At 44.2% G+C, this 25,000-nt stretch overlaps 1 protein-coding gene across 2 annotated transcripts in view; it reads left to right on the top strand.

The window, feature by feature from the left end:
- The window catches only part of kita (KIT proto-oncogene, receptor tyrosine kinase a), a 33,812-nt gene that overhangs the window by 2,636 nt on the left and 6,176 nt on the right, over positions 1–25,000 (top strand). Inside the window, exons 2-17 of one of the 2 annotated variants that reach the window (XM_056414366.1) lie at positions 300–554; positions 2,347–2,631; positions 3,149–3,288; positions 4,020–4,191; positions 7,637–7,823; positions 8,868–8,983; positions 9,105–9,219; positions 11,664–11,848; positions 13,961–14,067; positions 14,150–14,276; positions 14,783–14,887; positions 21,523–21,633; positions 21,731–21,872; positions 22,064–22,158; positions 22,256–22,383; positions 24,040–24,162. In XM_056414366.1, the coding sequence (XP_056270341.1) occupies positions 300–554; positions 2,347–2,631; positions 3,149–3,288; positions 4,020–4,191; positions 7,637–7,823; positions 8,868–8,983; positions 9,105–9,219; positions 11,664–11,848; positions 13,961–14,067; positions 14,150–14,276; positions 14,783–14,887; positions 21,523–21,633; positions 21,731–21,872; positions 22,064–22,158; positions 22,256–22,383; positions 24,040–24,162 (2,393 nt within the window). Of the gene's footprint in view, positions 1–299; positions 555–2,346; positions 2,632–3,148; positions 3,289–3,998; positions 4,192–7,636; positions 7,824–8,867; positions 8,984–9,104; positions 9,220–11,663; positions 11,849–13,960; positions 14,068–14,149; positions 14,277–14,782; positions 14,888–21,522; positions 21,634–21,730; positions 21,873–22,063; positions 22,159–22,255; positions 22,384–24,039; positions 24,163–25,000 lie in introns of both variants that reach the window. The other variant, XM_056414365.1, reaches the window with a different exon arrangement.

Genomic DNA, 25,000 nt, shown 5'->3' with positions numbered 1-25,000 from the left:
GTGCGACTCCTCTGGTTGTATAGAAGTCTATGCTTCATGTGTCAAAGCTGCATTCTCTCTCCTGACCACCAGGGGGCGAATCTTCTGGTTGTATAGAAGTCTATGCTTCATGTGTTAAAGCCGCATTCTCTCTCCTGACCACCAGGGGGCGACTCCTCTGGTTGTATAGAAGTCTATGCTTCATGTGTTAAAGTCGCATTCTCTCTCCTGACCACCAGGGGGCGACTCCTCTGGTTGTATAGAAGCCTATGCCCCCGACGTCACACACTCTGACTCCTCCTCTCCGCCGCTCCCCACAGGCGACAACAAGCCCACCATCACCCCCGCCGGCCCCCACCTCGTCGCCCCGCTCAACGCGCCCTTCGAGCTGCGTTGCCAGGGCGACAAGGAGATGCTGTGGCAGCGGGAGGACCGGCGGAAGGTGCGCGGCGAGAAGAAGATGGCCGGGGCGTCCACGCTGCGCGTCGCCAGGGCCCAGCCCGTCCACATGGGGCGCTACATCTGCCTGGAGGAGAGTACCAAGGAGCAGACCTCCATCTACGTCTACGTGAAAGGTACGCGGCTGGAGTGTGTGTTGAGATTAAGTGGTGTGTGTGTGTGTGTGTGTGTGTGTGAGTGGGCGCTGCACGGACATTTTGGGGGGCAGGTGCTCAAACCCCAAAAAAGGGCACCCATCGGCAAAAGGATTTTTCTATTGATCGCTGCAACTTGAAGTTAATTAATTAGTTGCTATAGCAACACCTGAAACACATTGTGTTGTGAGACATGAGAGCTGAACACAAATGACTTTTTTTCTATTAACATTACAATTTGTTTTTATTTACAAAATGATAGGAGCGAAAAATGCCGAATAATAAACAATTTACTAACCTCAACCGCTCGGGAAAAGCGGGAAAATGTCGGGAAATATCAAACCTCCGTAAAAACGTTATAAATGACCTCGCTCTCGGTTAGTAAGTAGTTATTACAAGTGTTGTTTTTTCTTGCGTTTAGTCTTTTCACCCTCTTCAATACTCATAGATTGATCTTTGTAAAACTGGAACAGACAAAACAATTCATAAAATGAATTAATAAGTTCAACATACTTTCGATTTGTCTCCAGCAGAAGGGGCACTTTTCTCATCCAGGGCTAAAGGGGAGGAGCTTGAGCACCACTAGGGGGTCTACCTGTGCACGTGCCTGCTGTCGGTATTTCCCGTATCTCCACCTTCCGTGTGACTCCACGTCTCTTTGGCCCGCCGCCATCACCGCGAGGCCAAACATCATGTGCTCGTCAATCACCCGGCAGGCGACACGCAGGAGGAGAGCGGCTCTCCTGAACCCCGTGTTACCGAGACGCTCAGATCCTCAGGCGATAGAAAGCTGAAGTCGAGCAGAGATCCTCAAGTCTGCAGATTCTATGAATTTGAATTAGATTGTGGCAGCTGTGGGGGCGGGGTCTTCAATTAGGCCTCGGCTGCCGGCTGATTGGTAATCAGCCGGTAGCCGACGCTGCTCTCATAAAAGGAGCAGTTGAGAGTGGAGGGTGACGGGTTAGCAGAGGCGCAGTCTTGCGGTCTGCCAGTAAATAAAGAATGTTGGCGAACAGAACCGTGGTATCGTCAAATCTCTGGTGCTTTGGGGGGAAACCCGCGGGTGACGGCCGTGGAGCTGTGACTTAGATCTTTCGATCTTATCCGTTAGCGTTTCAAGTGATGGAGGACGGACGAGCAGCCGGTGTCTGTTTGAGGCGAACGGCATTCAAACAAATGCACGTCGGCGGTCCTTGACACCGCATCGTGAACCTTTCTGCGTGATGGACCCAGAGACGTTCACAAGACGGTGTCAAGAGAGTCCAACCGTGACCAGGGAGGCTGTTATGAAGATGAAATACTGCACAATGCACTTCATGTATCTCTTAAAGGGCCCTGTGGAGTTAAGGTGTGTATTGACTCGCTGTGGATACCTTAGATGTATATACTCAAGGCCTGCTACCTAATTGTGTCAATCACAGTTTGAATCAACGAAAAACAAGCGCCGTACTACCTGCCGTTGCCTGGGAGGATCACGGTGACCCCAGGTGTCCTTCAAAGGTCACCTGAGAAATGAAAGTTAAAGACATTCATTACGGGATCATGTAATAACTGTAACTGTAAGTGTAAAGAAGAGTTGCCGGTGCTGAACGCTGGTCGTCACCCCGCTCTGTTTACCCGGTGATGGAGCATTCTGAGCCGGCGGGAAAACATGCAATTAACTTCCTGGTAATCACACGGCAACCAGTCAGATGACAGAGCGCCAGTGGAGTTTGTAAGTGTTGCTCTCGGCTCCTCGTCTACGGCTCCTCTCACGCCTCCGTTGCTTTGGCAGATCCCGACAACCCCTTCAGGAAATCCATCGTGTCCAACATCCTCACCCGGGTGGGCGACCACGTCTCCATCCCATGCCTGGCGTCGGATCCGAGACTGGACCGCCTGAGCCTGGAGACCTGCTCCGGCAGACCTCCGGCCCCCGGCCTCCGGTTCACCGCCAGCCTGGAGGGCGGCATCGACATCCGGGACGCCCAAAAGGCGTTCGAGGGATGCTACGTCTGCACGGGGAGACTCGGCCGGGAGGGCGTCCGCTCGCGAGACTACTACCTGACAGTGAGGCCAGGTAAGATGGAACTGCTCTGGGACCAGCGCCTCGAGGCTTTGTCATGGTTTATGTTCTGGGAGGTCTAGAAGGTCTAGAAGGTCCGGAAGGTCTAGAAGGTCTGGGAGGTCTGGGAGGTCTGGAAGGTCTAGGAGGTCTGGAAGGTCTAGAAGGTCTGCGAGGTCTAGAAGGTCTAGAAGGTCTGGGATGTCTAGAAGGTCTAGGAGGTCTGGGATGTCTAGAAGGTCTAGGAGGTCTAGGAGGTCTGGGAGGTCTAGAACAGGGTTCGTACGGTCATGGAAAACCTGGAAAAGTCATGGGATTTTAAAATGGTCATTTCCAGGCCTGGAAAAGTCATGGAAAAAACAGAAATCATAAAAGTTTTGGAAAAGTCATGGAAATTTGTTATATTCACATGTTCATTAGAGTTTAATTCATGGAGTTTGAAATAATTAATATGTTTTTAAAGACGCTCAAAATATAAGCCTGCGTACGCTCTCAATATGCTACATTTACTACATTTTTGTTTTTTCTCCAGTCCCCGTCGCTCGTCCCGTGATCGAGATGCAGGCGACCAGAAGAGTGATTCTCACGCGGGACGAGAGCCTCTCGCTCACCTGCAACACCACCAACGTCAACGCCGAAATCAAGCTCAAGTGGGTCACCCCCCCTGGCTCGGTGAGACTTATTCCCTTCCTTTGCCGTGTTGTTGTTGTTGTTGGTGGAAGATTCAATGAGAGAAATAGTGTCGATCGTAGTCTTGTTTGACTTAAAGTTACTCTGAGGAACTTTGGACTGGTTCTGAACCACTCTCAGTCTAGACCTGGTCCTCTGCAAGACCTATATCAGGACCACCAGAGAGAAGAGCGTCTGGTTCTATAGAGTTCTTCTTAAAGCTCCTCATCGGAGCCACCGGGGAGGATTCCGGCGAAACCCGATTTTCAGTTTTCTAAAGCCAACCCTGGTTTGTAGAGGCACTACCGCCTTTGTCCACAGGGGGCGCCAGAATCAACACACTATGAAAGTTCCTTGGAGTAACTTTAAAAGGGAAGAGGCGACCACAGAAATACCGGCTGTATAACCAGGAAACGTCTTTAAATGTGCCGGTCATGAGAAAGTGGCCTTCTAATCCACCCCAACAAATGACATGTATTATAAAAATGAGATTCAGTTATATATTTGTTACTGACCTATCTCTGTTAGCTGGTACCAGTGTTTGTTTCTTCTTGTGAACGGGTCAAGCCTCATGATGTGTGTACCACGTGCACTACGCGAGGCCTTGTGTGTGTGTGTTTACTATCTGTGTGTGTACTTGTGTGTGTGTGTGTACTTGGCCCGGATAGAGCATCAGACAGGGTTAATCTCTAGAGATCTCTGGGCGTTGACAGGGTGCCGTCTGGTATCCACAGCAACCAGCAAAGGTTGACGGTGCTTCGCGCATCCTGACGGAGAACTTCAACCACGCGCGCAGCACCATGCTGCACATCGCGGCCGTCGGCCACCAGGACGCCGGGAGCTACCGGTGCGAAGCCCAGAATGAGAAAGGGGTCAGCTCGCAGTCGACGTGGCTCGACGTTTATGGTGAGTGATGAAGACGATGATGAGGAAATGTAACTGGCGAATGAGGCAGAAAGTCTTCGTGTTGAGTTTCTTGATATTATTACGTTTTTCTCCTGCTTCTCCGGCTGCTTTCAAGTATCCCCAATTTTAAATGTTTTAAGGAAATACACTTATTTGCGTTCTTGCTGAAAGTTTGATGAGAAGCGCCAGGCTTTGACTCTAGTGGCCAAACCTCGAATTACAACGTCCAGGTCCGTCAAGTGAAGCCATTGGGCCCAGAAAGACGTTTCCTCATGGATTTAAATTGTAATAGAGACGTCTAAAAATCTGAATATTTTTTTACATATCAAAAATCATATATAAAACAATAAAAAATGTATTCATTTAATTTAATTTATTTAATTTGTTTAAATTGATTTCATTTATTTTAATACATAAACAACAAATACATATATTCTTTTAAATATATAATATATATATATTAGGGCTGTGAAACGATTAAAAATTTTAATCGGATTAATCACAGGTTTTTGTGGATTAATCATGATTAATCACATATTACCGATATTCTCGGTATATTTTGTGAGAACATAGAGATTTATGACAAAAGACGGATATATACATTTATACATTCTTCTATACAATGGTGCTGCAACTCAGCAGTTATTTAGCAGTTTTCTTCCATATGGAACATTAATACATCTTCATCCTAAACAGAATGTTTAACCCTCCTGTTACCTTCCGGGTCAATTTGACCCCATTCAATGTTTAATGTCGGTGTTCTTTGGGGTCAATTTGACCCCAGGCTGTTTTCACTGTGTCAAACATATCAGAAATATCAACTTTTTATTTATTCAAAGGGCTATTTAGGTAGTCAACAAACAAACATAAAGTACCTCACACTTAAACTTGGGAAGCAATATTAATTCTAATAATTTTCTGGAGGTTTTAATTGCTGGGGTCAAATTGACCCGAGGGTAAAATATGTTAGTAAATGTAAAGGTAACAGGAGGGTTAAACAGAACATTTTCTCTTGTTTGTCAACCATTAACTCCACCATGATACAATCTAAAGGCCTCTAGTCTTCCTCTAGCAGCTGCTGAGGCAAACTGACTGTGTGGGTTTTCTTCATGAACTGGGCCGTGATGAAAGGGACGGCGGGACACCGCTGCAAAGCTGAAACCTCACCGGCCCGGACAGGTGGACAGATTGACAAGTGACTTTTCTTTGCTCGGTCCCGATGCGCGCACGGAGCTCTGTGGCGCGAGACGGAGATCGATAAGTGTCAACGCAACGCGAAGAGACAGAAATGACATGCTGCTGTGGAGATACGATCAACAACAGACGTTTAGTTTAATAAAAGAACAAAGACGTGCTATAGAGAACATGTCAGGGGGCGGGCCAATCTTTTTAATGTCATGTGATCTACCGACACTACGCCGCGATCGACTGGCAGGTCGCGATGGACGTGTTGAGACCCTGATCTACAGGAAGTAAAAGTCGTAACAAGGTTTCCGGAGGTGAACCTGCGGAAGGATCATTACCGATGAACAGACCGTCTGCATGAGAGCGGACAGAGTTCAGATTGAAGTGGTGTATTGGAAGCTCATTTTGCAAGTGACTTTTTTTTCGTCCCGACGACCAACGACAGACAGATTGGAAGCTCATTCTGCGCATGCGTTAAATGCGTTAAAAAAATAACTAGTTAAACCTGTAATTGAATTAACTGAGTTAACGCGTTATTTTTCACAGCACTAATATATATAAATGTATTTTGTTGATAATGTTATAAATAAAATAATTATATATATATATTTATATTATGTATTAAATTAATTCATGAATTTATTGATTTATATATATATATACTTTGTTTTTAGGTCAATCAACATCCCGGTACAAACACATTAATATATTTAAATCTCTGGGTCCTAAAATGGTGGAATGAACTAGAAACCGAACACACAGTGAACTGAGCCTCCACCAAGCGAAGGGGAAGTAAGTGGAAGTGCTATTCTTCTCTCCGGCCCGCGGCTGTAAGATCAGCCATTTTATACGCAGCTTTCGAACCTTTTTTTTTTTTTTTTTTTTGTGTGTGCTTCGAGCTCCACTGAGCAACGCTCCCTGGAATGAACCTCTGGAGCCTGGAGCGCTGCATCCAGTTCTCCTCACGCCTCCACGGCCTCGTGTGTCTGTTGGCTGAATATAAAGCAGCTCATTAGCTCTAGCTTAGCATAACGGCTCTGTGCAAACAAACCGGCACCTCTCATGCTCACGAGTCAGCACATTGCCAACAGAACAGACAGAAAACACTTTATTCATCAATAATAAATATGATGTATTTTTCTTTTTGCACGAGTGAAATCTGATGTTAAAAAAGTCACATTCACATAAAAACACAATACAGACTGAATCCTGGGTAAATAACATGAAGCATAAAAAGTAAAAAGCAGGACCCCCCCCCCCCCCTCCAGTTGATTCCCCTCACAGCTGATTGCATCTTATCAGCCTGACCAATCACGCCCCGCCGTCCTCGCTGCAAGGCGCTCCATTCAAACACGACTCCCTCCTCAATGGTCCCGGCTCCACAGCTGCTGCTCCACATCCTGCTGCCCCCCCCCCTCCTCCTCCACCTTTTCCAGGTCAGAGTCCTTAACATGCACATCGCTCAGAGGCTGAACATCCTGTCTTCTCTTTGGGCACAACTCTTGCATCATCGCGAGGGGCTCAACTGCAGTTTTTATTTGGTTGTAATAAGCTGTTCAATAAATTCACGAGAGTTCCTGAATGCATCAGAATGACGCGTTGAGTTGTTTCACGGACATAAAACCTACAAAAACAACACATCGACACGTGTTAAGTGGCTTTACACGTGTTGGTTTTATTTACCTCTGGCCTAAAGCCAGGCCAGCTGTTCCTCCACATTTCCAGTTGTTATGCTAAGCTAAGCTAGCCATGTGCAGGGATTCATTATTGTTGTCGGTCCACGTCTCTTTGGGTTCCTTTGCGACCACTTAAGTCTTCTTCTTCTTTTTTTTACTCGGATAAAATGTTATATATTTACACTACCGTTCAAAAGTTTGGGCTCACCCACACAATTCGGGGTTTTCCATGAAAACTCTCACTTTTATTTTTCACATGAATTTCAATATGAATATAAAATATAGTCAAGACGAGGTTATAAATAAGGATTTTTATATTAAATATTAATGTAGTTCTTCTTGTGGCTCAAAGGAAGGCCAGTTTTATAGCTTCTCTCAGCAGCATAACTGTTTTCAGCTGCGCTCACATTAAAAAGGGTTTTCTACCCCTCCACTAGTCTTCTAAGGCGATAACACAATGTACCACTAGAACACTGGAGATGGGCCTCTACACACCTCTGTAGAGACTTCACTAAACACCAGAGAATAGTCATGTACACATAAACTATTTATACAAATCTAATTTCTAATTTCTAATTCTCCAGAGAGAGGATTCATCCACTTGGATCCCATGACCAACGAGACGATCCACGTGCGGTCGGGCGAGAGCCTGACGCTGGACGTGGACATGGAGGCGTACCCCAAGCCGCGCAGCTTCTCCTGGAGCTTCATGGGCTGCGAGCTGAGGAACACCACGGACCACGTCATCAGCACGCACGGCCACGAGTACAGGTGGGCCGCGCACACACACACACTTACACACAGGCAAAGTGGGGACCACGTGGCGTTCAGGGACACCTGTCAGTCTCGTGTTTTGTTTGGAAAAAAAGAAGAACAAACTAAGTTATGTAAACCACACTTAATACACACACACACACACTAGGGTTTTAACACCGAGATGCAAATGTCTATTAACCCCGCGAGCTGGAATTTGACAGCTCTGGTTTTGGCTGCATGTCGGTGGAGGTGAGATGTTCACGGCTTCGTGAGTAATACAGATGGAATTCTAAAGAAAGTTCCGGGGGGGGGGGGGGGGGGGTTACTTTTTGTTCTTCTTTTTTTGGATGTCAGAATACAAATGTTTTTCACGGGAAAGGAAACCGAGAAACAAAATGACGTGATATGATCCGAGGCTGCAGGTTCAGTTTGATGCGTTTTCGTCCTCACTGATGTTTGGGATGAACACTTGAGGTGTGTGAGGAATTGGCAGATGAAAGTTATGCTGGAGGGCGATCAATGAGTCAATACTTCAAAATAAATGTCTCCGCCCCGAGTAATTGGGAAGTGCAACGACTTTTTTTTGGTGGTTAATGAGCAAAAAGGCAAATAAAAAGCCTGGGAAAAATGAAAGAAAAAGGCAAACAAAAGACTTTAAGTAAACAATAAAAATTAAATTAAATGATGAAAATTAAATGAAAATGAATATAAATTAAATTTAAATTAAATGAAAAATGAATGAAAAATAAATGAAAGCTAAAAACAAATTTAATGAAAACTAAATGAACATTTCAAGCGTTGACATTTTTTACTGCATATTCTTAAAAAAATAGAAAATAAGAAAACAAATATTTGATTAATCCCAAAATAAATTCTTGTACCAGTTTCATGAAAGATTATAATGAAAAAAAAGACAAATTACAAATATAAACCTATGTGAACAATAGAATAACAAGTATGAAGAAAAAAGTCAAATACGACACCAAATATGAAACATGAGGGGAAAACTCAAAGGTGTGTACGATGCACTAACGCTCAAAGTAATTGCTTCATGTTCAGGTACAGCAGCGAGCTCCGGCTGGTGCGCCTGAAAATGTCAGAGGGCGGAGTTTACACCTTCCAGGCCTCCAACGGCGACGCTTCAGTGAACCACACCTTCACCATCTTCGTCATCAGTGAGTCATGTCAAAGGCTTCCTGTCCCCTGAAGCCACGTCAGGAGTCATCGATGTGGGAACGCGTCCATCGATCCGCTCTGATGGATTTCTTCGTTATTCGTCTGACTCGTGTTGCTCAGGTAAACCGGAGATCGTGTCTCACGAGGGTCCGGTGGACGGACAGGTGCGCTGCGTGGCCGAGGGCTTCCCCGCCCCCCAGATCACCTGGTACTACTGCGAGCAGCCCTACGCCAGGTGAGGCCCTTCACGGCTACGACTGTTTCCATTGTTTCACGTGAGATATCGGCACTTTTTTGTTTCCGCTTTTGCAGTGGGCGGGGCTAACATTTGAAAAAAGTTATCGGATTTGGTGATAACCGTCACATTCTAGTTGAGTATTTAAGTTAACTTAGAATTAAAATAGCTCCATTTTAACGTAGTGTTGTTTATTTCTTAATGAATGCTTAACAATACAGATACATACTTATTTGAGTAGTTTTAAGGGGCTAAAGAAGCCTTAAAGGGTACCTGTTGAGATCACGAATATGTAGCCAGATCAAAAGATAATGTGTTTCTAAAGGTTATTCATGCACTGACGGTCCAGTATTCAATAACAATACGTAGTTTAGGCTGTTCAAAGTCCCTCAACTCCGACAAGCTTCATTGCACTGGTGCTTGAATATGGCGCCGGTGGTGTGACGTCACATCGTTGAGAGATGACAGCCAACCACAGCGGATGTGTTCAGATACCAATATAAACAACGTCGAGCGCTCGCAAACAAATGCTGAGAACTTGATAATAATAAAGAAAACGGGCGAAATATGGACGATGAAAGATTGTCTGATTCAGCAACTGGATACTTGTTTGAACCTTTAAAAGCAGACTATCCCCGTTTAGTTAATTGTGACAGCGATAGCGATGATTCTGATGAAGTTGATGCCGAAGGACCGCCGGTCCAGATGCTTCACCGTGCGGACCGTGCACGCAAGTCGGCGGACGTTTGGTGCAGTTGTGGGAAATGTGTGCCACAAAAAACAGACATAGAGTGCATTTGTTGTAAAGAACACGAACTTATGTCCGATGATATAGTGACATTAGACCTCATCTGCTTCACACAAAAGCGTGAGCTTGATAGCTACATCGCGCATAAGCCAGCGCTGGAGATGTCTTTCATTGATGCAATGATCGGCCGACATGTTCGGGGGCCTGCACCCGAGGGAGAACTGTCAAATCGGTAAGTTTGCCAGTTGTTTCATGTAGGCTAATTTGTGATCACCAGAGTTGGTGTGATTATTTCTAATATTCTGAATATATGGATCGAAGTGATCTTCACATACCACGGAGTTTCTGCTGAATGTAAATGTTTTTAAAGTATGCCCGGTTCCTAAATTGTGCAGCCACTTCTTCATGAGCACCTTCTTTTCCTCTGTACTAGGTTTGGGCACGCAAAAGAACTTTTAGTCTTGTGAGTCCGTTTATTATTTAGACAACGAACGCCTTGCACTGCGCCATCTTGGCGTGAACTCCAGACGTGAACTGGTTTGAGGCCACCGATCTATCCCAAGAAGCAACGCGTGTAGAAGTGGCTCCGGATTGGCTGAATTCCTTTCAACGACTCTACGTCATAGTGACCTTTGACATGAGTAAATAACTGGCAAGATGTCTGCGCCCTGAAGCGTTCACGGACTCGGAATGTTGACAAAGAAATGTAAAGCCTCGGGCTATGCGTGACTTGTTGACAATAGCGGCGGGGAAAATATGATTTATTTGATGCGCCTAATGGATGTAGCACGTTGTTGTTTTGGGCTACAGGTACCCTTTAAGGGGAGAATTATCTCCTCCAAACTTTATCCACATGTGTCCGTTTTCATTCAGACCCGACAGGTCATCAAAGACTAGAGTCAGGAATGATGATGACGGTGGAATGCGGCATTGTGTGTGTGTGTGTGTGTGTGTGTGGGGGGGGGGGTGTTTAACCGGTGCTGACTTGTGATTGGTTGACGGTGATAAATTGGCCAGTCACGTGACAAAGGGATTGGGAAAGAATTGACTTGTGATTGGCGGAGGCTCCTGGGACTTCTGCCCGGATACCGGTGGACGCGGTGAACTCATCTCGTGTCAAAAGTACAGCGCGTCCGGAGGACGGGTGACGCCGTTCCCGTACCAACAACCAATCCCAAGCCGCACAGGCAGTGGATCATAAGTGATTATCCAAACTACAGCCAGTAATTCTTTAATTACAATCGAATCCACTTAATGCTCATTACGTCCACGCCATCGTACAGAGAGATGAGGAGCATGTGAGACACATCTCACTTATAATTCATGAGCACTAGTAATATTAAGACTCCTGGTGGACACGTGCAGTCTGTGGTTCTCTCTCGCGACTCCTCTGGTTGTATAGAAGCCTTTATGCTTCATGTGTTAAAGCTGCATTCTCTCTCCTGACCACCAGGGGGCGACTCCTCTGGTTGTATAGAAGTCTATGCTTCATGTGTTAAAGCTGCATTCTCTCTCCTGACCACCAGGGGGCGACTCCTCTGGTTGTATAGAAGTCTATACTTCATGTCTTAAAGCTGCATTCTCTCTCTAGAACGTGCGTTTCTCTAAAGACTCTGAAGAACATCTGGAATGTGTCTAACCCCTCGTGATCCATCCCGTCAACACGCGTGTAATCCTCCCCCCCCCTCCCCCCCAGGTGCTCCCAGCAGGTGAACGCCACCCAGGAGGAGCACAACGTCATCACCGTCACGCTGTTCAGCCCGTTGTTCGGCAAGACGGAGGTGGAGAGCCGCGTGAACGTGAGCCGCGGCCGCTACAGCACGCTGGAGTGCGTGGCCACGGTGGAGGGGGAGCAGGCCTACACACTGTTCTCCATCAGCGGTGAGGCACACACACACACACACACACACTCACACACACGCACACACTCACACACACCTCACGTACATGCACACACTCATACACAGGCAAATTGGGGACCACGTGGCATTCAGGGACGCCTGTCAGTCACACACACAGACACACACACACACCCTCACACACACTCACACACACACAAACACTCACACACAGGTAAAGTGGGGACCACGTGGCGTTCAGGGACCCCTGTCAGTCTCGTACTTTGTTTGGAAGAACAAAGTTATATTATCAGTTCTCACTTAATCCTCAGTTCAAAAACATTGACCACCGGCGTGAGGGTTGACCCCGTCAGCGTGGTCCGGCTGCAGGGCGCTGTTGCGTAATCTGCGAGGTAAACACGAGCGGAGGAGAGGTACCTCGCTCCTGATTGGCCGCGATGAGACGGCGTCGCTCACAGAGAGGAATTAGTCCATTGTTTACATTATGAATCCAAATCCGCTCTGTTGTAACGGCTCCCCCCCACCCCCATCTGCCGGGTCCTCAGAGTGGCCTGAGCCCCAGTGGACTCGGGTCTGGAGACCCGGGTTTATGGAGGACATGTGTGTGTGTGTGTGTGTGGGGTGGGGGGGGGTATGTGGGCGAGCATTATGAGGGAGGCGAGCGTTGTCCAGGACTTTGCCGAGCGACAGCAGACCAGGAGGAGGGGGCGAGAGTGAGGAGCGCGGTGGGAGTCCTGGCTGGCGCCCGGGAACCCGTCGTCCCGGTGGGCCCGTGGGCGGCGTCACACCGGGCGTTAGAAACCCACTGACAGGTTTACTGGGGATTAGTTCCTGCTGACGCTGCATTCTCAGATACTCGAAGTGGAGAGAAAGCTCCTTATCTCTAAAGAGCTTATCCCACTGGGCAGAGGAGCAAAAACAATAAGGCACAAAGGAACAACGATTACGGGCTAATTACTGGCCGGCGCAGCTGGAACACCAGCAGGAATACGGTGGAACGCCGGATAAGACGGGGAGACAGTTTTAATCAAGTAAAGTGCTGAGCTGGCAAAAAAAAGAAAAAGAAAAGTAGAGGCTGTTTTGTTGACACGTGTAACTGGATTAGTCGGCTGTGATTTGACCAAAGGGAGCTCCGCTGTGACTTAGCCCTCCCGGGCTTAACTTAAAGCGCCTGTGCAATGTCATCGAGAGTGTAAACACGGTGAGACATCGGAAGAGCCCCGTGGAGGCGGGGCTACGTTCTGGATCGTGTGTTATGGACGTGGTCAATGCGCCGGCTGGCCGTTCGGCTCGTTGGCGTGACGTCACCGGTTAACGATTCATGACGGTTCAGTTGGTCAAAACTTTTCCAAAACTTTTTCACAGAAAAAACGGGCCTTCAGATCAGAGGGTTAAAAAACGAAGATAATAAATAAATATTATTTAAATATGTGTTTAAGAAATAAACATTATTTACATATTTAATTATATGTATTACATCAATAATATAACATCTATATTTTCTATTTCCTAATTATTTGTATTGTTTAAATATTATTTACATATTTATTTATATTAATTACATGAATAAGATTAAATATATTTATTCTATTTCCTTTTTATTTTATTGTGTAAATATTATTTACATATGTATTTATATTTATTACATGAATAAGATTAAATATATATTTTCTATTTCCTAATTATTTGTATTGTGTAAATATTATTTACATATGTATTTATATTATTACATAAATAAGATTAGATCTATATTTTTTATTTCCTAATTATTTGTATTGTGTACATATTATTTACATATGTATTTATATTTATTACATGAATAAGATTAGATCTATATTTTTTATTTCCTAATTATTTGTATTGTGTAAATATTATTTACATATGTATTTATATTATTACATAAATAAGATTAGATCTATATTTTTTATTTCCTAATTATTTGTATTATGTAAATATTATTTACATATTTATTTATATTTATTTCATAATTAAGATTACATCTATATTTCATATTTCTATAATTATTTGTGTACCACTACAGATAACTATAACAAATTATACATATTTTAAGTAAATTAGTTCCAAGCCTATCAGAGATATTCTGGTGAATAATGGTGACATTCGGCCCCTGCAGAGAGAACCGTTCCCCACGACCTCTTCACCCCTCTGCTCATCGGCTCCGTGTCGGCGGCCGGCATCCTCTGCCTCGTGCTCATCACGCTGTTCTACAAGTACATGCAGGTGAGGCGGCAACGAGAGTCAAAAAGATCAACGCAGTCATTTGCTACCGTCATTTATATCAATGTGTGTGTGTGTGTGCCAGAAACCCAAATACCAGATCCAGTGGAAAGTTATCGAGGGCATCCACGGAAACAACTACGTGTACATCGACCCCACCCAGCTGCCGTACGACCACCAGTGGGAGTTTCCGCGAAACAACCTTCGTTTTGGTGAGTCGACTCGGCCTCGAGGCGTTAACGCCCACGGTGAAGTGTGTTCATACGACCTGACGAGAGACAGACGTGTGTTTGTGTGCGTAAGCCTCGGTAATAAAACCCTGACGCTGCAGACGGCGTGACATCACCGCCCGCACGCCGGCCTCGGGGCGGCGCCACCCCGATTAACAAACACACCGTTTTCTGTGTGTGTGTGTGTGTGTGTGTGTGGGCACGGCGCTTTAGCCATGTGTGCGGTCACTAACCCGTTTCACAGCTCATTCAGGACGAGAGAAATAAAAACTCCCTCACTGCAAACACGATATTGTTGACAGATTGTGGGTGTTGTTTTTGAAGAAAGCTTCTGAAACAGGATCCTGCGTGTCCTGGTCCCGGCACACGGCCCGGGGGCTCCAACCGGTGTTGTCCTGGGAACGCTGGCGCCGGGCCAGCCCGTTGGAGGGAATAACAGGACGGAGGAATGACAGTTCATTTTCCTTTCTTTCTTTGTCGCGATCCAGGGAAGACGTTGGGATCCGGCGCCTTCGGGAAGGTGGTGGAGGCCACGGCGTACGGGCTCTCCGAGGCGGATTCGGTCACGACGGTGGCCGTGAAAATGCTCAAATGTAAGCGCGGCGGACGCTTGGCGGGAGGCCGGTGTCGGTCAAGGGGTTTTGTCGCAGTAACAAATAAGACAACAACACAACAACGCAGGGCATAAACAAACAGACACGAAAAGAGCCACGAATTACAAAAGTTACACTATTAATAATAATCATTTATTTTATATAGCGCTTCTCTAGACACTCGAAGTCGCTTTACAGTTCAGAGTCCAGTAGTCATACACACACAGTCATACCGGTGGTGGAGCTACATCAGTAGCCACAGCTGCCATGGGGCAGACTGACGGAAGCGTGGCAGCCAATCAGCGCCTACGGCCCCTCCCCCAATCAGCGCCTACGGCCCCTCCCCCAAACAGCGCCTACGGCCCCTCCCCCAGTCAGCGTCTACGGCCCCTCCCCCAATCAGCGCCGACGGCCCCTCCGACCACCACCAACATTCATTCACATCCATACAAACCGGGGTGAGGCTGCGCTGCATGTCTTTATGCTGGTGGGGGAAACCGGAGTACCCGGAGGAAACCCACGCAGACAACATGCAAACTCCACACAGAAAGGACCTGGAACGACCGGGACGACCGGGATTCGAACCCAGGGCCTTCTTGCTGTGAGGCGACAGTGCTAACCACTGAGCCACCGTGCTGCCCAATAATATTGGGAAACTAAGATTACATTCAGGCGAAGATGATCCTCTATTGGACCCACATTAGAGACGTGTGCAGTATTACGGCACCAAAGGTACCCTGACTTCTTATTGTATACTCCTTAGTACCCTGACTTCTTATTGTATACTCCTTAGTACCCTGACTTCTTATTGTATACTCCTTAGTACCCTGACTTCTTATTGTATACTCCTTAGTACCCTGACTTCTTATTGCATACTCCTTAGTACCCTGACTTCTTATTGTATACTCCTTAGTACCCTGACTTCTTATTGTATACTCCTTAGTACCCTGACTTCTTATTGTATACTCCTTAGTACCCTGACTTCTTATTGCATACTCCTTAGTACCCTGACTTCTTATTGTATACTCCTTAGTACCCTGACTTCTTATTGTATACTCCTTAGTACCCTTACTTCTTATTGTATACCCTTAGTACCCTGACTTCATATTGCATACTCCTTAGTACCCTGACTTCTTATTGTATACTCCTTAGTACCCTGACTTCTTATTGTATACTCCTTAGTACCCTGACTTCTTATTGCATACTCCTTAGTACCCTGACTTCTTATTGCATACTCCTTAGTACCCTGACTTCTTATTGCATACTCCTTAGTACCCTGACTTCTTATTGCATAATCCTTAGTACCCTGACTTCTTATTGTATACTCCTTAGTACCCTTACTTCTTATTGTATACTCCTTAGTAACCTTTCTTCCTATTGCATACTCCTTAGTACCATTACTTCTTATTGTATACTCCTTTGTACCCTTACTTCTTATTGCATACTCCTTAGTACCCTTACTTCTTATTGCATACTCCTTAGTACCCTTACTTCTTATTGTATACTCCTTAGTACCCTGACTTCTTATTGCATACTCCTTAGTACCCTGACTTCTTATTGCATACTCCTTAGTACCCTTACTTCTTATTGCATACTCCTTAGTACCCTGACTTCTTATTGCATACTCCTTAGTACCCTTTCTTCCTATTGCATACTCCTTAGTACCCTGACTTCTTATTGTATACTCCTTAGTACCCTGACTTCTTATTGCATATTCCTTAGTACCCTGACTTCTTATTGCATACTCCTTAGTACCCTTACTTCTTATTGTATACTCCTTAGTACCCTGACTTCTTATTGCATACTCCTTAGTACCCTGACTTCATATTGCATACTCCTTAGTACCCTGACTTCTTATTGCATACTCCTTAGTACCCTGACTTCATATTGCATACTCCTTAGTACCCTGACTTCTTATTGCATACTCCTTTGTACCCTTACTTCTTATTGCATACTCCTTAGTACCCTGACTTCTTATTGCATACTCCTTAGTACCCTGACTTCATATTGCATACTCCTTAGTACCCTGACTTCTTATTGCATACTCCTTAGTACCCTTACTTCTTATTGCATACTCCTTAGTACCCTGACTTCTTATTGCATACTCCTTAGTACCCTGACTTCTTATTGCATACTCCTTAGTACCCTGACTTCATATTGCATACTCCTTAGTACCCTGACTTCTTATTGCATACTCCTTAGTACCCTTACTTCTTATTGCATACTCCTTAGTACCCTGACTTCTTATTGTATACTCCTTAGTACCCTGACTTCTTATTGCATACTCCTTAGTACCCTTACTTCTTATTGCATACTCCTTAGTACCCTGACTTCTTATTGCATACTCCTTAGTACCCTTACTTCTTATTGTATACTCCTTAGTACCCTTTCTTCCTATTGCATACTCCTTAGTACCCTGACTTCTTATTGCATACTCCTTAGTACCCTGACTTCATATTGCATACTCCTTAGTACCCTGACTTCTTATTGCATACTCCTTAGTACCCTGACTTCTTATTGCATACTCCTTAGTACCCTGACTTCTTATTGCATACTCCTTAGTACCCTTACTTCTTATTGTATACTCCTTAGTACCCTTTCTTCTTATTGCATACTCCTTAGTACCCTGACTTCTTATTGCATACTCCTTAGTACCCTGACTTCATATTGCATACTCCTTAGTACCCTGACTTCTTATTGTATACTCCTTAGTACCCTGACTTCTTATTGCATACTCCTTAGTACCCTGACTTCATATTGCATACTCCTTAGTACCCTGACTTCTTATTGCATAATCCTTAGTACCCTGACTTCTTATTGTATACTCCTTAGTACCCTGACTTCTTATTGCATACTCCTTAGTACCCTGACTTCTTATTGCATACTCCTTAGTACCCTGACTTCTTATTGCATACTCCTTAGTACCCTGACTTCATATTGCATACTCCTTAGTACCCTGACTTCTTATTGCATACTCCTTAGTACCCTGACTTCTTATTACATACTCCTTAGTACCCTGACTTCTTATTGTATACTCCTTAGTACCCTGACTTCTTATTGCATACTCCTTAGTACCCTGACTTCTTATTGTATACTCCTTAGTACCCTGACTTCTTATTGCATACTCCTTAGTACCCTGACTTCTTAGTGCATACTCCTAAGTACCCTGACTTCTTATTGTATACTCCTTAGTACCCTGACTTCTTATTGCATACTCCTTAGTACCCTGACTTCTTATTGTATACTCCTTAGTACCCTGACTTCTTATTGTATACTCCTTAGTACCCTGACTTCTTATTGCATACTCCTTAGTACCCTGACTTCTTATTGCATACTCCTTAGTACCCTGACTTCTTATTGCATACTCCTTAGTACCCTGACTTCTTATTGTATACTCCTTAGTACCCTGACTTCTTATTGTATACTCCTTAGTACCCTTTCTTCCTATTGCATACTCCTTAGTACCCTGACTTCTTATTGCATACTCCTTAGTACCCTGACTTCTTATTGCATAATCCTTAGTACCCTGACTTCTTATTGTATACTCCTTAGTACCCTTACTTCTTATTGTATACTCCTTAGTACCCTTTCTTCCTATTGTATACTCCTTAGTACCCTTACTTCTTATTGTATACTCCTTAGTACCCTTTCTTCCTATTGCATACTCCTTAGTACCCTTACTTCTTATTGTATACTACTTAGTACCCTTACTTCTTATTGCATACTCCTTAGTACCCTTTCTTCCTATTGCATACTCCTTAGTACCCTTACTTCTTATTGTATACTACTTAGTACCCTTACTTCTTATTGCATACTCCTTAGTACCCTTACTTCTTATTGCATACTCCTTAGTACCCTGACTTCTTATTGTATACTCCTTAGTACCCTGACTTCTTATTGCATACTCCTTAGTACCCTGACTTCTTATTGCATACTCCTTAGTACCCTTACTTAATATTGTATACTCCTTAGTACCCTTACTTATTATTGCATACTCCTTAGTACCCTTTCTTCCTATTGCATACTCCTTAGTACCCTTACTTCTTATTGCATACTCCTGAGTACCCTTACTTCTTATTGCATACTTCTTAGTACCCTGACTTCTTATTGTATACTCCTTAGTACCCTTACTTCTTATTGCATACTCCTTAGTACCCTTACTTCTTATTGTATACTCCTTAGTACCCTGACTTCTTATTGTATACTCCTTAGTACCCTTACTTATTATTGCATACTCCTTAGTACCCTTACTTCGTATTGCATACTCCTTAGTACCCTTACTTATTATTGCATACTCCTTAGTACCCTTACTTCTTATTGCATACTCCTTAGTCCCCTTTCTTCCTATTGCATACTCCTTAGTACCCTTACTTCTTATTGCATACTCCTGAGTACCCTTACTTCTTATTGCATACTCCTTAGTACCCTGACTTCTTATTGTATACTCCTTAGTACCCTAACTTATTATTGTATACTCCTTAGTACCCTTACTTATTATTGCATACTCCTTAGTACCCTTACTTCGTATTGCATACTCCTTAGTACCCTTACTTATTATTGCATACTCCTTAGTACCCTTACTTCTTATTGCATACTCCTTAGTCCCCTTTCTTCCTATTGCATACTCCTTAGTACCCTTACTTCTTATTGCATACTCCTGAGTACCCTTACTTCTTATTGCATACTCCTTAGTACCCTGACTTCTTATTGCATACTCCTTAGTACCCTTACTTCTTATTGCATACTCCTTAGTACCCTGACTTCTTATTGTATACTCCTTAGTACCCTGACTTCTTATTGTATACTCCTTAGTACCCTTTCTTCCTATTGCATACTCCTTAGTACCCTGACTTCTTATTGCATACTCCTTAGTACCCTGACTTCTTATTGCATAATCCTTAGTACCCTGACTTCTTATTGTATACTCCTTAGTACCCTTACTTCTTATTGTATACTCCTTAGTACCCTTTCTTCCTATTGTATACTCCTTAGTACCCTTACTTCTTATTGTATACTCCTTAGTACCCTTTCTTTCTATTGCATACTCCTTAGTACCCTTACTTCTTATTGTATACTACTTAGTACCCTTACTTCTTATTGCATACTCCTTAGTACCCTTTCTTCCTATTGCATACTCCTTAGTACCCTTACTTCTTATTGTATACTACTTAGTACCCTTACTTCTTATTGCATACTCCTTAGTACCCTTACTTCTTATTGCATACTCCTTAGTACCCTGACTTCTTATTGTATACTCCTTAGTACCCTGACTTCTTATTGCATACTCCTTAGTACCCTGACTTCTTATTGCATACTCCTTAGTACCCTTACTTAATATTGTATACTCCTTAGTACCCTTACTTATTATTGCATACTCCTTAGTACCCTTTCTTCCTATTGCATACTCCTTAGTACCCTTACTTCTTATTGCATACTCCTGAGTACCCTTACTTCTTATTGCATACTTCTTAGTACCCTGACTTCTTATTGTATACTCCTTAGTACCCTTACTTCTTATTGCATACTCCTTAGTACCCTTACTTCTTATTGTATACTCCTTAGTACCCTGACTTCTTATTGCATACTCCTTAGTACCCTGACTTCTTATTGCATACTCCTTAGTACCCTTACTTATTATTGTATACTCCTTAGTACCCTTACTTATTATTGCATACTCCTTAGTACCCTTACTTCGTATTGCATACTCCTTAGTACCCTTACTTATTATTGCATACTCCTTAGTACCCTTACTTCTTATTGCATACTCCTTAGTCCCCTTTCTTCCTATTGCATACTCCTTAGTACCCTTACTTCTTATTGCATACTCCTGAGTACCCTTACTTCTTATTGTATACTCCTTAGTACCCTTACTTATTATTGTATACTCCTTAGTACCCTTACTTATTATTGCATACTCCTTAGTACCCTTACTTCGTATTGCATACTCCTTAGTACCCTTACTTATTATTGCATACTCCTTAGTACCCTTACTTCTTATTGCATACTCCTTAGTCCCCTTTCTTCCTATTGCATACTCCTTAGTACCCTTACTTCTTATTGCATACTCCTGAGTACCCTTACTTCTTATTGCATACTCCTTAGTACCCTGACTTCTTATTGCATACTCCTTAGTACCCTTACTTCTTATTGCATACTCCTTAGTACCCTGACTTATTATTGTATACTCCTTAGTACCCTTACTTATTATTGCATACTCCTTAGTACCCTTACTTATTATTGTATACTCCTTAGTACCCTTATCTTTATCAGGCACTGATAATCCACCTGACACGTCAAGCACGAGGCCCATCATACTCTGACTACAGTAACACAGACAAAGCTATTTTGGCTGTGAGACAAACGAGTACAAAAGTATGAATACATAAATCTTTGATGCAGGTATTCGGAGACAGGCAGCAATTATTTGAATAACCTTGATTGACGGCCTGCATTCTGCTGTCAAATAACCGTCTTTCACAGACACCTCTTTATTTAGATTAGCCTGCAGCAACAAGCAGCAATACCACAGGACGATACGCAATCACATTCCAAACTTGAGCTGACGGCCAATCAATTCGATTCTGATTCTGTTCCAACCCCGCCCCCCCCCCCTCTCCCCCTCTCCCTCCCAACAGCTAGCGCTCACGCCACGGAGAAGGAGGCGCTGATGTCGGAGCTGAAGGTCCTCAGTTACTTGGGCAACCACATGAACATCGTCAACCTGCTGGGAGCCTGCACTGTTGGAGGTGCGGCAGCCATGTTGTCCCCGTGCCGTCACTCCACCGGAGACTCAAGGAGTCTTCATCGGGTCGGTGACGCCGTGGTTCCCTCTCGTGTCCGCAGGCCCCACCCTGGTGATCACGGAGTACTGCTGCTTCGGCGACCTCCTCAACTTTCTGCGCCGGAAGAGGGAATCCTTCATCTGCCACAAGCTGGAGGAAGACTGCTATTACCGCAACGTGGCGCCGCACAGCGACGCAGCCGGGTCAGGTTCTTTCTTGTGTCTTAATGAGCGGCGCGCCGCGAGTGTGAGAGAACGAGCGAGTGTGAGAGAACGAGCGAGTGCTCGTGTTTACTATACCAGAACGTACGTGGGAGGAGGTTTTTTTGGACAGGAGCGTGCCGATGTGTGGCCGTGCCCGGCTGAGACCAGACTGCTCCTTTTCCTCTTCACAGTAACAGCTTGAGCGGCTACATGACCATGAGGCCTTCTGCCGCCGGCAAGCTGCCGTTCGGCTCGTCTTCCGAGAAGAGACGCTCGCTTCGCAAAGGCAAGCGTGCCGGCCATTCGCCCGACGCCTTAAAATACACAGAAAAAAAGACAAAAGAAGCAGTGGACTCATCTTCGTCCTTTTTTCATCCTCTCAGGTGGCTCCGATGAGGAAGATGAGGAGAGCGAGATGTTCGACGAGGATGGTCTGTCTCTTGACACCGAAGACCTCCTCAGCTTCTCACACCAAGTGGCCAAAGGCATGGAGTTCTTGGCCGCCAAAAACGTGAGCAACAACCGTAATGTTTGTGACACAGGAAGAGTTCTATTGCACACTTAACGATCGTTCTGTTAGATACTTAACGATCGTTCTGTTGCACACTTAACGATCGTTCTGTTGCACACTTAATGATCGTTCTGTTGCACACTTAACGTTTGTTCTGTTGCACACTTAACGATCGTTCTGTTGCACACTTAACGTTTGTTCTGTTGCACACTTGACGATCGTTTTTTTGTTAGATACTTAACGATCGTTCTGTTGCACACTTAACGATCGTTCTGTTAGATACTTAACGATCGTTCTGTTGCACACTTAACGATCGTTCTGTTGCACACTTAACGATCGTTCTGTTGCACACTTAACGATCGTTCTGTTAGATACTTAACGATCGTTCTGTTGCACACTTAACGATCGTTCTGTTGCATACTTAACGATCGTTCTGTTGCACACTTAACGTTTGTTCTGTTGCACACTTAACGATCGTTCTGTTGCACACTTAACGATCGTTCTGTTGCACACTTGACGATCGTTTTTTTGTTAGATACTTAACGATCGTTTTGTTGCACACTTAACGATCGTTTTGTTAGATACTTAACGATCGTTCTGTTGCACACTTAACGATCGTTCTGTTGCACACTTAACGTTTGTTCTGTTGCACACTTAACGATCGTTCTGTTGCACACTTGACGATCGTTTTTTTGTTAGATACTTAATGATCGTTTTGTTGCACACTTGACGATCGTTTTTTGTTAGATACTTAACGATCGTTTTGTTGCACACTTAACGATCGTTTTGTTGCACACTTAACGATCGTTTTGTTAGATACTTAACGATTGTTTGGTTGCACACTTAACGATCGTTCTGTTGCACACTTGACGATCGTTTTGTTTGATACTTAACGATCGTTTTGTTGCACACTTGACGATCGTTTTTTGTTAGATACATAACGATCGTTTTGTTACACACTTAACGATCGTTTTGTTAGATACTTAACGATCATTTTGTTGCACACTTGACGATCATTTTGTTAGATACTTAACGATTGTTTGGTTGCACACTTAACATTTGTTTACTCCTCATTACTCCTTTCAACCTTGAAAAAGGCTGTTCTTACCTTTCACAATAAAATACTGTTGCGGGAACTCAAGTTCACTCTGAGCCCTGAAAGGAACTCGATAAGACGTCTTCCAGTAGCTTCGGCTAACAAATGTTCCCGTCACAGACTCCCAGACGCTGATCTGGATCAACAGGAGTCTGGGAGTTGGTCCTCTGCCTGTACGAATAGTTTAGAGTTTATTTCGTGCCATCCACCCGTCACTCCCCCCGGTTTATAGGCCTTCGTACTTGATTTAATTTATGGATGAAATTGAGGGGAATTCTCATGTGGCAGAGCGTGGATCGTCTTTCCACAGCTAGTAAACGGATCTAAAACGCATGTTGGAGCACGCCGTTGAAAGATTTATTAGCCGCGGAGTCGAGATCCCGTGGCCAGTCAGCTTCCGTATCCGATTCAGTGGCCGTGTGTTACGGAGTCCAGTGTGGAAACACAGCACCCAACTGCATTAGGAGAGGCACCTCATCCATGCCTAATGTTATTATATTATTGATTGTTCACGGATCATTGGGTATTAAAGGTGCATTTCTTTTCTTCTCCTCTTCCAGTGCATCCACAGAGATCTGGCCGCCAGAAATATCCTCCTGACTCAAGGACGGGTAGCAAAGATCTGTGATTTCGGCCTCGCCCGAGACATCAACACGGACTCCAACTACGTCGTGAAAGGCAACGTAAGTCTGCACTCGAGAGGCGATACCTGAGTGTTTGAGATGCCGTGCGAGGCGCTTTTTTATTGTGTTCAGTCAACCGCCGTGCTTTAGATTCCTGCTTTCAAACGGTTTGGAGTAATTGCGTGGTTAATTGGTTTGACCCCGCTTAGTCGTGTCTTTACTCATCGGAGCCGCTGTGTCAACAAACCTCGACCGTAGAGGCTTCTCCGGATCACTGTGGCTTCATCTTCAGGTGAACGGTTGTCAAGGCGAGGCTCTACAAGCAAACATCATTATTCATGATCACTTTTGAGATTGGGGCCTTCTTTCAGAAGAGTGGAAGGAAAACACCGACACACGAACATTTAAGTGTTTATCTGATTACTTTAGGGCTTATTTTACTACTTTAAGGACTTATTTTACAACTTTGAGGGCTTATTTTACTACTTTAAGGTCATATTTGACTATTTTAAGGGCTTATTTTACTACTTTGTCTATTTGCATCTGGAGATTCTTTCTACATTCACCAAAGGTTACCTTTAGATGTCTCATTTGCATATTTAAACATAACATTTCAGAAAACTCTTCTGTTATGAAATGTTTTTTAAAAGTATTTCCTGATTCATGAAGTGACTCAAAGAGGTTTCATAGACTCCCTCTGTAAAAACCGTCGACTCTAATACGTCGACAGCGTGAAACAAGAATTTTCAGAAGCTGGCTTCATCCAACGTTGACATTTAAGCTCTTGGAAAGTAGACAAATCAAACAAGACAACGCCTCATTTGCATGTTCACGAAACCTTTTCCCAAAACATAATCCTCCCACCGTCAGCTAGAGACGGTTCAGTGGGAAATCTATT

Source organism: Pseudoliparis swirei, chromosome 5 (assembly GCF_029220125.1).
Source record: "Pseudoliparis swirei isolate HS2019 ecotype Mariana Trench chromosome 5, NWPU_hadal_v1, whole genome shotgun sequence".
Lineage (NCBI taxonomy): Eukaryota > Metazoa > Chordata > Actinopteri > Perciformes > Liparidae > Pseudoliparis > Pseudoliparis swirei.
The sequence above is the reverse complement of the archived record's forward strand: the minus strand, read 5'-3'. Positions and strand labels throughout refer to the sequence as shown.